General features: G+C 45.2%; 2 protein-coding genes across 9 annotated transcripts in view; both read left to right on the forward strand.

Moving 5' to 3' along the window:
• The window catches only part of FAM200B (family with sequence similarity 200 member B), a 30860-nt gene extending 25488 nt beyond the window's left edge, over window positions 1-5372 (forward strand). The window contains exons 3-4 of one of the 4 annotated variants that reach the window (XM_033213800.1): window positions 5017-5138; window positions 5232-5372. In XM_033213800.1, coding sequence (XP_033069691.1) covers window positions 5017-5130 — 114 coding nt within the window. In that variant the 3' untranslated portion in view covers window positions 5131-5138; window positions 5232-5372. Of the gene's footprint in view, window positions 1-5016; window positions 5139-5183; window positions 5199-5231 lie in introns of those variants that run through there. The other 3 variants (XR_004437838.1, XR_004437839.1, XM_033213801.1) reach the window with 3 other exon arrangements.
• BST1 (bone marrow stromal cell antigen 1) overlaps window positions 5316-13159 on the forward strand; it is a 32270-nt gene continuing 24426 nt past the window's right edge. For 3 of the 5 annotated variants that reach the window (XM_033213803.1, XM_033213804.1, XM_033213805.1), the window contains exons 1-3: window positions 5316-5670; window positions 8959-9085; window positions 10950-11085. In XM_033213803.1, coding sequence (XP_033069694.1) covers window positions 5483-5670; window positions 8959-9085; window positions 10950-11085 — 451 coding nt within the window. In that variant the 5' untranslated portion in view covers window positions 5316-5482. Of the gene's footprint in view, window positions 5671-5747; window positions 5877-8958; window positions 9086-10949; window positions 11086-13159 lie in introns of those variants that run through there. The other 2 variants (XM_033213806.1, XM_033213807.1) reach the window with 2 other exon arrangements.

The raw sequence follows: 13159 nt of genomic DNA on the forward strand, positions 1-13159 counted from the left end.
TCCCCTGCACAAGCTCTCTCTTGCCTGCTGCCAGGTAAGACGTGCCTTTTGCCTTCTGCCATGATCATGAGGCCTCCCTAGCTATGTGGAACTGTGAGTCCATTAAACCTCTTTTTCTTTATAAATTACCCAGTCTTGGGTATGTCTTTATCAGCAGTGTGACAATGAACTGATAGAGTTCCTTATATTTTTCTGTGTTTGTAAAAATAATCAGCCAAAAGTCATCAGTTTATTTGAGGGAAACTTCTCACATTAAAGTCAGTCACCAAAATAGAAATATGGCATTCAAAGGAAACAGACGTTGGCAGAAGAAAATTGAAAAGAAAAATGAAAAACCTACATCTGTAATAAAAGCCTCAAAAATATTCACAAAACAGCAAGAGAAGATTATAAAAAGCAAAAAGACCTGAACAGGTAGAACACAACTGTATATATGTATATATAGATATATAGATATAGTATAAATTTAAAAATCAATAGAGAAGTTGTAAGATAATGATAAATTTATATTCAAGAAAGTATAAGAAGGCAAAGTAAATAAAAAATAGAAGGGGAAAATATAGAAAATTAGAGACTAGGAAATCTAACAAGGAAATCATTCCTATATGAGTAATAAGAATTTCAGAAAGAGAAAACAAATTTGGAGGAGGGGAAATTACCAAAAAATTGAAAAAATATCTCAGTATTTAAAGACATGAGTTTGCAGGTTAAAAGGGCTCATGGATTGTCCAGTACAATGAAAAACAACTACCTTTGCCCAAGTTCTTCTCTGAAATTTCATACTCCTAAGAATAGAAGGAAATTCTGAAAACTTCCAGATGGAAAAACAGGCCAAAGAATAAAAAACAAAACAAACAACAACAAAAAAAGATCAAATAAACAGGAATAGGAAAATGGGTTCAGATTTCTCAACAGCAACACAGAAAACAATGGAACACAGTCTTCACATTTTTGAAAGGAAATGCTTTCCAATGCAAAAATCTTCCCAACCAAATTCTCAATCAAATGTGAAGTTAGAATAATGATACTTTGAATTCTTATGCAAAAATCTCAGAAACCCAACCAAATTCTCAAGTATGAAGGTAGGATAATGATATTTCGAATTCTTATGCAAAAATATCAGAAAGTTTAGTCCCTATGTATCTTCTCAAGAAGCTATTGGAAGATGTGCTCCATAAAACAAGAAAGAGGAGGAAGTGAGATCTAGTTGTATTAGTTTGTTTTCATGCTGCTCATAAAGACATACCTGAAACTGGGAACAAAAAGAGGGTTAATTGGGCTGGGTGCAGTGGCTCAAGCCTGTAATCCCAGCACTTTGGGAGGCCGAGGTGGGCGGATCACGAGGTCAGGAGATCGAGACCATCCTGGCTAATATGGTGAAAACCCATCTCTACTAAAAATAGAAAAAATTAGCTGGGCGTGGTGGTGGGTGCCTGTAGTCCCAGCTACTCAGGAGGCTGAGGCAGGAGAATGGTGTGAACCTGGGAGGCGGAGATTGCTATGAGCTGAGATCGCACCATCTGGGCCACAGAGCAACTCAGTCTAAAAAAAAAAAAAAAAAAAAAAAAAGGGTGAATTGACTTGCAGTTCTGCATGGATGGGGAGGCCTCAGAATCATGGCATGAGGTGAAAGGCACTTCTTGCATGGCAGCAGCAAGAGGAAAATGAGGAAGAAGCAAAAGTGGAAACCCCTGATAAACCCATCAGATCTTGTGAGACTTATTCACTATCACAAGAATAGCACAGGAAAGACCAGCCCCCATGAATCAATTACCCCCACCCAGCTCTCTCCCACAACACGTGGGAATTCTGGGAGCTACAATTCAAGATGAGATTTGGGTGGGGACACAGCCAAACCATATCATTCTACCCCTGGCCCCACCAAATCTCATATCCTCACATTTCCAAACCAATCATGCCTTCTCAACAGTCCCTCAAATTCTTAACTCATTTCAACATTAGCCTAAAAGTCCACAGTTCAAAGTTTCATCTGAGACAACGCAAGTCCCTTCTGCCTATGAGCCTGTAATATCGAAAGCAAGCTAGTTACTTTCTAGATAATGATTACCTCCAGGGTAAACAAGAGGTTTACAACAAATAAAATGTAATAATGTCCCAAACAGAAACATCAAAAAATAGCATATAGGCATTGTATTAGTCTGTTCTTGCATTGCTATAGATACCTGAAACTGGTAATTTGTAAGAAAAAGAGGTTTAATTGGCTCACAGTTTTGCAGGCTGTACAGGAAGCGCAGTGGCTTCTGCATCTGGAGATTCTTCAGGAAGTTTCCAAATGTGGTGGAAGGCAAAGAGGGAGTGAGGGGTCTTACGTGGTGGCCGAAGGGAGCAAGAGAGAGAGGGAGGAGGTGCTATCCCCCCACCTTTTTTTTTTTGAGATGGAGTCTCACTCTGTCACCAGGCTGGAGTGTAGTGGTGATATCTCAGCTCAATGTACCCTCCACCTCCCAGGTTCAAGCGATTCTCCTGTCTCAGCCTCCGGAATAGCTGGGATTACAGGCACGCGCCACCACACCCAGATAATTTTTGTATTTTTAGTAGAGATGGGTTTCACCATGTTGGCCAGGATGGTCTCGATCCCTTGACCTCATGATTCCCACCCACCCCCCTGGCACCAGACACCAAAAGTGCTGGGATTACAGGCGTGAGCCAAGGTGCCCTGCCAGTGCTACACAGTTTAAAGCAACCAGATCTCACTTAAATAAAATGGCCATATATGGAGAATGGCTACCAAATTAGACATTGAAGCCAGGGATCAGCATTGTGCCACACTGTAGATGTCACCACAGTGATGGACATGTTTGAAAAGTAGCTCTTGAGCACTTGAAATGTGGCTAGTATAAATAAGGAACTGAATGTTCCAAATAAGGAACTGAAGGTAAGGATTAAAATACTTACCTCTGGAAAGTGGATTTAACTTAAGGAGGAACTGAACAGGAGAAAGCAGATTTTGGTTATAGAAAGAAAGAGATTCAAATAAAACAGTACAGAACACCTGTTCTGTCCTCCCTTGTGTTATCAAGTGCTTGCCAGGCACTCAAAGTTCATTGCTGTCATTACTTTAAGAATTGAGGACTTGGGCCTCCACGTGGTATTCTATTAATACTGGCTCTCTTAAACTGACTGTCTCCAGGATTTTGCATCTATCAGGAAGGGAGATTGTGACCTCTAACAAGTTATCGTGGGCAGTAGGTATCCTTGGAGAACTGGTTCCAGGACCCCCCTGGACAGCAAAATCCACAGATGCTCAAGGCCCTTGTATTAAATGGTGTAGTACAGTATTTGCACATCCTCTCCTGTAATTCACATCATCTTCAGATTCCTTATAGTATCATGAGAACAGCACCAAGGGGATGGTGCTAGACCATTCATGAGAAACCCACCCCCATGATCAAATCACCTCCCACCAGGCCCCACCTCCAACAGTGGGGATTACAATTTAACATGAGATTTGGTGGGACAAGCCATACCAGGGATGCATGAAAGGAAAATCTTGGGGCTCCAAAATTCTAAACTAAAGGGAAAAGTCAGGCTGGCAACTGCTCAGGGCAAACCTGCCTCACATTCTATTCAAAGTCATTCAGCTGCTCACTGAGATATATGCGTAGTCTGATGGCCTCCTTTGGAAAGGTTTATCAGAAACTCAAAAGAAGGCAACCATTTGTCTCTTACCTACCTGAGAACTGGAAGTCCCCTCCCTGCTTCGAGTTGTCCCTCCCTTTCTGGATGGAACCAATGTACTTCTTACATACATTGATTGATGTCTCATGTCTCCCTAAAATGTGTAAAACTAAGCTGTGCCCTGAGCACCTTGGGCACATGTTGTCAGGACCTCCTGAGGCTGTGTCATGGACAAGCGTCCTCAACCTTGTAAAATAAACTTTCTAAATTAACTGAGACCTGTCTCAAATTTTGGGTGTTCACACATGTTATTTAGAAATATGGAAACAAACACCAGGAACAAAACTTGAAAGGATTAAAATACTTACCTCTGGAAAGTGGATTTAACTTAAGGAGGAACTGAACAGGAGAAAGCAGATTTTGGTTATAGAAAGAAAGAGATTCAAATAAAACAGTACAGAACACTTGTTCTGTCCTCCCTTGTGTTTATCAAGTGCTTGCCAGGCACTCAAAGTTCATTGCTGTCATTACTTTAAGAATTGAGGACTTGGGCCTCCACGTGGTATTCTATTAATACTGGCTCTCTTAAACTGACTGTCTCCAGGATTTTGCATCTATCAGGAAGGGAGATTGTGACCTCTAACAAGTTACAGTGGGCAGTAGGTATCCATGGAGAACTGGTTCCAGGACCCCCCTGGACAGCAAAATCCACAGATGCTCAAGGCCCTTGTATTAAATGGTGTAGTACAGTATTTGCACATCCTCTCCTGTAATTCACATCATCTTCAGATTCCTTATAATATCAAGTACCATGTAATTGTTACATAAGTAGTTATTACATTGTATTATTTAGGGAATGATGACAAGGAAAAAAAGTCCGTACATGTTCAGTACAGAGGCAAGCATTCTTTTTTTCCTCAAATGTTTCTCATCCGTGGTTAGTTGAATTTGGATGATGAATCCGCAAATCTGGAGGGCCGAACATGCTTAACTTCCCTAAGTTTAAACATTGCTAAAGCGAGAATAATTATAAACTTAGCTAGGAAGGGTGTTGCGGAAAGCAATGAATATTATACTTGCAAAGTGCTTGGCACGTAGTTGTGGTTATTATTTCCTGAAAACAAACAAAAACCACTTATTGGTTGGTGTGAAAGAGGGCATCTGTCAAAGTTGTTGTCCTTTGGAGCCAGAAAAGTCTTTCTTCTATGATGACTCACCTCTCCTCACCTCTCCTCTAACCTCGCGGCTTCTTTGGGGCTCCCTCCCGGAGGCCACCGGTCAAGATTAGCCTGGGCCACAGTGCACCGGTCCTGTTCTGGGTGATGTTCCAAGCTCACTGGTTTTATTTTTATTATTTATTTATTATTACTTTTTTAGACAGGGTGTCACTCTGTCGCCCAGGGCTGGAGTGCAGTGGTGCCATCACTGCTCGCTGCAGCCTCGATCCCCTGGGGTCAAGCCTCCTCCCATCTCAAACTCGCAGGCAGCTGAGACTACAGGTGCGCACCACCAAGACCGGCTAATTTTTATATTTTTTTTTACAGAGGAGGTTTGTTTCCTATATGTTACTCAGGTTTGTCTCGATCTCCTAGACTCAAGCGATCCGCCCGCCTTGGCCTCCCAAAGTGCTGAGATTGCAGGCATGAGCCACCGCACCCTGCCCCAAGCTCAGTCTTGAAATAGACTGGAACGGGAAACGGAAAACAGCGAGGTTTTCCTCCGACGAGCGAGAGTCACTGCGACGAGCGAGAGTCCCGCCCTGCATCAGTTTGCGGAGCCGCCTTAGTAGAAGGAGAGAAGGGGAGTCGAGGAGGCACGGGACTGGAGGGACCGAAGTTCCCCGATGGCGGCCCGGGGGTGCGCGGCCTCGCGGCTGCTCCAGCTTCTGCTGCTGCTGCTGCTGCTGCTGCCGCTGCTGGCTGAGGGCGGGGCGCCCGCGCCGTGGCACGGGGAGGGCACCAGCCCACAGCTGCGGGACATCTTCCTGGGCCGCTGCGCCGAGTACCGCGCACTGCTGAGCCCGGAGCAGCGGTGAGGCCGCGGGCCGGGTGGGAAGGGAAGCGGGGAGCGGGGGAAGAGTCAACGGTGAAGAGGGCCTGGGGAGGGGAATACTGGAGCTAAAGGTCAGGGTGAGGGGGTCAATGAGAGAGGCCTTGAGGGGAGAGGTGAGTGTGGAGACAATGATGGTCCTGAAGGATGCGGGCAAGTGAGGAGGGGACTGTGAAGTGTGTCTGCAGGTGAGGGGTGCGCTGTGCGGGGTCTAGAGATGAGGAGTGTTTGTGTGTGTGTGTGTGTTCTAGTGGTGAGGGTTTGTGTGTGTGTGCTCTAGAGGTGAGGGGTGTGAGTGTTCTAGAGGTGAGGGGTGTGTGTGTTCTAGAGGTGAGGGGTGTGTGTGTTTTAGAGGTGAGGGGTGTGTATGTGTTCTGGGGTGAGAGGTGTGTGTGTGTTCTAGAGGTGAGCGATGTGTGTGTGTTCTAGAGGTGAGGGTGTGTGTGTTCTAGAGGTGAGGGTGTGTGTGTGTGTTCTAGAGGTGAGGGTGTGTGTGTGTTCTAGAGGTGAAGGCTGTGTGTGTGTTCTAGAGGTGAGGGGTGTGTGTGTGTTCTAGAGGTGAGGGGTGTGTGTGCGTGTGTTCTAGAGGTGAGGTGTGTGTGTGTGTGTGTGTTCTAGAGGTGAGGGGTATGTGTGCGTGTGTTCTACAGGTGAGGGGTGTGTGTGTATTCCAGAGGTGAGGGGTGTGTGTTCTAGAGGTGAGGGGTGAGTGCATGTGTTCTAGGGGTGAGAGGTGTGTGTGTGTTCCAGAGGTGAGCGATGTGTGTGTGTTCTAGAGGTGAGGGATGTGTGTGTGTGTTCTAGAGGTGAGGGTGTGTGTGTGTTCTAGAGGTGAGGGTGTGTGTGTGTGTGTTCTAGAGGTGAGGGATGTGTGTGTGTGTTCTAGAGGTGAGGGATGTGTGTGTGTGTTCTAGAGGTGAGGGTGTGTGTGTGTGTTCTAGAGGTGAAGGCTGTGTGTGTGTGTTCTAGAGGTGAGGGTGTGTGTGTGTGTTCTAGAGGTGAAGGCTGTGTGTGTGTGTTCTAGAGGTGAAGGCTGTGTGTGTGTGTGTTCTAGAGGTGAGGGGTATGTGTGCGTGTGTTCTAGAGGTGAGGAGTGTGTGTGTATTCCAGAGGTGAGGGGTGTGTGTGTATTCTAGAGATGAGGAGTGTGTGCATGTGTTCTAGCAGTGAGGGGTGTGTGTGTGTATTAGTCTGTTTTCACACTGCTATGAAGAAATACCACAGAGTGGGTAATTTATACAGGAAAGAGGTTTAATTGACTCACAGTTCCTTATTGCTGGGGAAGCCTCAGGAAATTTACAACCATGGCGAAAGCCAAGGTAAAGGAGAAGCAGGCACCTTCTTCAGAGGACGGGAGGACAGAGCGAGTGCAAGTAGGGGCAAATGCCAGACACTTATAAAACCATCATATCTTGTAAGACTCACTCACTATCAAGAGAACAGCATGGGGGAAACCACAATCATGATTCAATTACCTCCCATCTGGTCTCTCCCTAGACACCTAGGGATTATCGAGATTACAATTCAAGATGAGATTTGGTTGGGGACACAAAGTCTAACCATATCAGTGTGTGTGTGTGTGTTCTAGAGGCGAGGGGTGTGTGTGTATTCTAGAGGTAAGGAGACTATGTGTGTTCTAGAGGTGAGGGGTGTGTGTGTGTGTTCTAAAGGTGAGGGATGTGTGTGTATTCTAGAGGTAGGGAGACTGTGTGTGTTCTAGAGGTGAGGAGGGTGTGTGTGTGTTCTAGAGGTGAGGGGTGTGTGTTCTAGAGGTGAGATGTGTGTGTGTGTGTTCTAGAAGTAGGAGTGTATGTTCTAGAGGTGAGGGGTGTGTGTGTGTTCTAGAGGTGAGGGGTGTGTGTGTGTGTGTTCTAAAGGTGAGGGATGTGTGTGTATTCTAGAGGTAGGGAGACTGTGTGTGTTCTAGAGGTGAGGAGGGTGTGTGTGTGTTCTAGAGGTGAGGGGTGTGTGTTCTAGAGGTGAGATGTGTGTGTGTGTGTTCTAGAAGTAGGAGTGTATGTTCTAGAGGTGAGGGGTGTGTGTGTTCTAGAGGTGAGGGGTGTGTGTTTTAGAGGTGAGATGTGTATTTGTTCTAGAGGTGAGGGGCGTGTGTGTGTGTTCTAGAGATGAGATGTGTGTGTGTTCTAGAGGTGAGGGGGGTGTGTATGTGTAGTCTAGAGGTGAGTGATGTGTGTGTGTGTGTGTGTATGTGGTCTAGAGGTGAGGGATGGGTGTGTGTGTGGTCTGGAGGTAACCGGTGTGTGTGTGTGTGTGTGGTCTAGAGGTGAGGGATGTGTGTGTGGTCTAGAGGTGTGGGGGTGTGTGTGTGTGTGAGTGTGAAGGAGGGTGGAGAGGTATCCCTCTAGAAGTGAGGGTGGGCTAGAGGTGAACTGGGTAACACCCCATTGCCACCCAGCAGATGTTCAGTCTGAGCCCTCAGAACCCAGAATGTGGTCTCAGGTTGGAATTCCTTGAGTCCAGTCCTTCCGGAATTCAAATTTCAGAACCTCTAAATCTGGAGGATTTCTGAAGTTTGGGTCTTTCTTGCCAGCGCCACATTTCTTACTGATTTTTGTTCCTTCTGTGGGCCCCCGTTTTCTTGTGTTTGCGATGGCTTTCTTGTGCTGATCGTTTTTATTGTCGCACATTTCAGGCAAATAAAAAACAGCAGAGAATAATATAAGAACCACCTGTGTTACACACCACCCAGTATGAGAAACAGAAAGTCACAAATGCCGTGGGAAATATTTTTTGAAAACTAGGATGGACCTCAAGAGGGGCTGGCACTGGAGGGTGCACCTGCTTTGCCAGGGATGGAAGCCTCTTGCAGCATTGGACCTCCCTCCTAACATCACACATCCTGCTGGCTGGCCTGGCCTGGCCTCACCTGGTCCCCTAGGTCCACAGTGGACCTGAACAATGAGACCGCCCCCACTGTTAGTTCTAAATGAAGAGGCACCTGCTGTATAGTTTACTGAAATTGTCACCTCCTGCTAGGTGCCATTTCTGCTTGTCTTTGTGAGCCTAGGGCAAGGCTGTATTCCTTAGCTCTGAGAAATCTGTGCAGTGCCTTCTGAGAGGCAATTCCAGTGTCAGATTTCTGAATCTGTCACCTGAGCCATGATAATTTGTTGTCTTTTTTGTAAGCCTACTTCTGCAGAGTCACTATGTGACAAAATCTCTTGTAGAGCTCTTAAGAGAAATGGAAATACTTCACATTACATCATGATGTGCATGTGTGTGTTCTTCCCAACTTGTACTTTTGCACAGGAACAAGAACTGCACAGCCATCTGGGAAGCCTTTAAAGTGGTGCTGGACAAGGATCCCTGCTCCGTGCTTCCCTCGGACTATGACCTTTTTATTAACTTGTCCAGGCACTCTATTCCCAGAGATAAGGTAATGTTACAACCGTCTTGGTAAAACTTTGTTCTCTGTCTCTACAGAAGTGGATGGTGCATGGGCCAGGTGTGAGATTAGCTGTCCCCTGCATCCTGCAATGTCACAGAAACATCAGGCAGCACACATAATGTGTGTGCTGAGCTCTCTGTGGGAAGCTAGCTTTGTTTCTGTATTAGTCCGTTGTCACATTGCTATAAAGAAATGCCTGAGACTGGGTAATTTATAAAGAAAAGAAGTTTAATTGGTTCACGGTTCCACAGGCTGTACAGGAAGAATGGCAGCATCTACTTCTGGGAGGCCTCTGGGAGCTTTTACTCCAGCAGAAGGCAAAGTGGGAGCAGGTGTCTTACATGGCACAAGCATGACCAAGGGCAGAGGGAGGTGCCACAGGCTTGTAAATAACTGTATCTTCTGAGAACTCCACCAGGAGAACAGCACCAACGGGGGAAATCCGCCCCCATAATCCAATCACCTCGCACCAGGCCCCACCTATAACATAGGGGATTAAAATTTGACAAGAGACATAAATCCAACCCATATCAGTTTCCAACAGTGATTCTAGATCTCCAGCTGGTTGTGGGCAGAAGAAAATTTCCTAAGTTTGCAAGTCAGTGTGAGAATCAGCACAGGGACATCAGGACATGGCGTACCTGTCACACTGGGCCTCCACATCTGGTCAATTCTAAATAACCTTCATCCTAACTGGCCCAGTGGCCTGAACCTTGAGTAATTCAGAAAACTCTCAATCTCAGTATCCTTCTGGGAAACCAGTCTCTCCATTTAATGGGTCTTAAGATTATATTTATTCAGTACCAGTTGATTTAAGAAAACCACATATCTATATTCTGTCTACACTCTAAGGTCTAATAAAGTGAAAATAAATGAGAAAATTTCCATAAAATCCTTGCTTTAAAAAATGCCTCAAGTTTAAAGAATGCTAGACACCATTTTTGTTTCTGTGACATAAACATTCTTAACCTCATTTTTTCCACTGTGTGTTATTTGTAAAGGCAAGTAAATGGAACTGTGAGGTTCAAAGATAGAATAGGCTGAAAACATGATTTTGAGTATATGCTGTTTTTTGAACCTCGCTGTCTTCCTGTCACTAAAAGCGCGGAAGCCAACTTTTTTACCTTCTCTTTCAGAGATTCAGTGCTAGCTGATGAACTCAGTAAAGACTTCCTGGGCTATTTGTTTGCCCAGTCATTGGTGCTAAGGGTTAAGGCTGTGACAGTGAAAAACAGCCCCCACCATTGGGGACCTTCTAGTCTAAATATAAACTGATTGGACTGCTGAGGGTCAGATGAAATAGTGACTGGGGGATTTGGGTTATTGTTATAGGAAAACACTATAGTGGAAACTATGAAGTGTAATATGAAAGCAATGTGTTTTTGAGGCACGTGACACTTTAGGAAGTGCTTTCTGTGACTGCATATTATCCTGGCCACAGCTGTGGAAGAAGAGAAAGGGCTCATGCTCTGCATTTTCCAGAAGTAGAAACTGAGAAACAGGGAGATTGCATGCCTTGGTCAAGATTACATATCTAACACATGACAGAGCCAGGATTCCAGCCCAGGTCCCTTGATCATTTTTAATATAGGGAATCTTACCACGTGCATGTATATTTAGTACTAGTGAGAAAATATTCCATTAACATTTGCACGATACCCTGGGAATAAAGGGAGGAGAGATGCTAGCAGTCTTTGAATGAATAAATAAAGACAACGAATAAGAACGTTCAGTTGTTGTGCAGCAGGTCAGAGTTGAATGAGAACTGGATTGCCTGACCTGCCTTGATGATGTTGTGCCTGAAGAGTCTGATTTTGTGTTGTATTTTGATATTTTGTTTGTCTTTCCTTAGTCCCTGTTCTGGGAAAATAGCCACCTCCTTGTTAACAGCTTTGCAGGAAACACCCGTCGTTTCATGCCCCTGAGTGATGTTCTGTATGGCAGGGTTGCAGATTTCTTGAGCTGGTGTCGACAGAAAAATGCCTCTGGTAAGACTCCTGCACAAATCACAGGAGACTTAAGAGCTCCTATTTACTATGTATTACCATTTGTGCTAAATGCTTTCATATGCATTTATTTCACTTGATCCTCTCCGAGTCCTCTGAAATAAGTGACAAGAATAGTTAATAATAACAATACTAGAGAATACTTATCTTTTGCAGGTGCCAGTCTAAGCACTTTGTGTGTGTGTGTGTGTGTGTGTATGTGTGTATATATATACACACACACATACTAATTTAATGCCCACAACAGCCTCATGGGATCCTATCATAATCCCCATTTTGATAAATGAGGAAACTGAGGCACAGCAAGATTAAGAAAACTGCTCGGGGGGCATAGCTAGTAAGCAGCAGACAGTCTGACTCCACAGCCCATTTTCTCAACCTTGCACAACATTGCCTTACTATCCTCATTTGTCCAGAGGGGGAAGCTGAGGCTTAGAGAGGTTAAATGACTGGAAGTGGTAAGGCTGGGTCTCAGCCCTGTCCTGATGGATTCTGAAGGCTGTGCTCTTTAACACCACGGCAGGCCGCCAGCAGATATTTCGAGATCCAAGTCACAAGGAAAGTTAGAGTCACAAGAGCTGGCCTGAATGCTCTGCAAACTCTCCTCATTCGTTCAACTGTGGTGCTAGGAGCTGGAGACACAGCAGTCCCTATCTTTGGGGAGCTTATAGTCTCATGGGGGGCATTAGCTCGAGTGATACGGGCAATAATGCAGGAAAAATGGTGTTCTGAGGAGTAGCAGAGTGAGACACCAGCCTCCACCAGGGCATCAGGGAAGCTTCAGGAGGGAGGCTAGCAAGGAAAGGAGGTGAGGGAGTGTTCTCATCATGAAGACTGGAGATCCTTCCTGGGTATCAGAGTCACTTCAAAAGTTAACCTAATATCAGGCCGGGCATGGTGGCTCACGCCTGTAATCCCAGCACTTTGGGAGGCCGAGATGAGTGGATCATTTGAGGTCACAAATTCGAGATCAGCCTGGCCAACATGAAGAAACCCCATCTCTACTAAAAATACAAAAAAATTAGCCAAGTGTGGTGGTGCATGCCTGTAATCACAGCTGAGGGGGTCTGAGGGAGGAGAAACCCTCGAACCCTGGAGATGAAGGTTGCACTGAGGTGAGATCACACCACTGCACTCTAACCTGGATGGCAGAGTGAGACTTGGCACAAAAACAAAGAAAAGAGTTAACCTAATATCAGTTCTGTTTATTTCTCCTCCATTCATTTGTCCATCAAACTAAAATTTATAGTGTCTACTATGTGCCTGACCCTCATCTTCTAGACAGTAGGAACACAGCAGAGAATGAGAGGAAATTAATACCCCATGCTTACATTATAGGAGGGCAGAAAAGACAATAAACAGGCAAGTGAAATATACAGTCTGTCTTAAGATTATAAGGACTATGGAGAAGAATAAAACAGGTCATAAGGACAAAAAAGGTTGAGAGTGGAGGGCTGGGGAGAGGCAAGTGTTGCATTTTTACCTAGATGCCTAAGGAAAACCTCACTGAGAAGCTGATATTTGAACAAGGAGATGAGAAAGAACATTTTCTGATGGGAGAACAGCAATTGCAAAGACCCAGAGGTGGGAGCGTGTGTGACGTATTTAACAGCAGAGAGGACAGTGGGCAAAGAGGAAAGTGCAAGCTATGGGGCTGGAGGAATAAAGGAGGGCCCGGTGGCACAGGATGTTGTGAGGCCTCTGCTTTTCACTGTGAGTGAGATGGGCAGCATTGCAGGTTCCAGGTCAAATGGACACAGCCAATCTTTCAATGGAGAACTTCCAGGAAGCTTTTGTTTGATGCTGCTGCAGAGTGTGGGGAGAAGGAGGGGAGGAATGTGATGAAAAACACATAAAGAAAGGAAGAGCATTCCAGAAAACCACCAGTTATTTCTTCCTCACTTCGCTGCCCTTTTCTATCTATGCCCACCTATCAGGGCTCTTTGTGTCAGAAAGAACCGAAGTCCAGCAGTTCAGGTCAGCCAAATAACTGTATGTGTATGTCATGGAATCCTGTGGGGCCAGTAGCAATGGTGATGGGGTTTTTTATTTATTG

Source organism: Trachypithecus francoisi, unplaced genomic scaffold (assembly GCF_009764315.1).
Source record: "Trachypithecus francoisi isolate TF-2019V2 unplaced genomic scaffold, Tfra_2.0 Lachesis_group1, whole genome shotgun sequence".
Lineage (NCBI taxonomy): Eukaryota > Metazoa > Chordata > Mammalia > Primates > Cercopithecidae > Trachypithecus > Trachypithecus francoisi.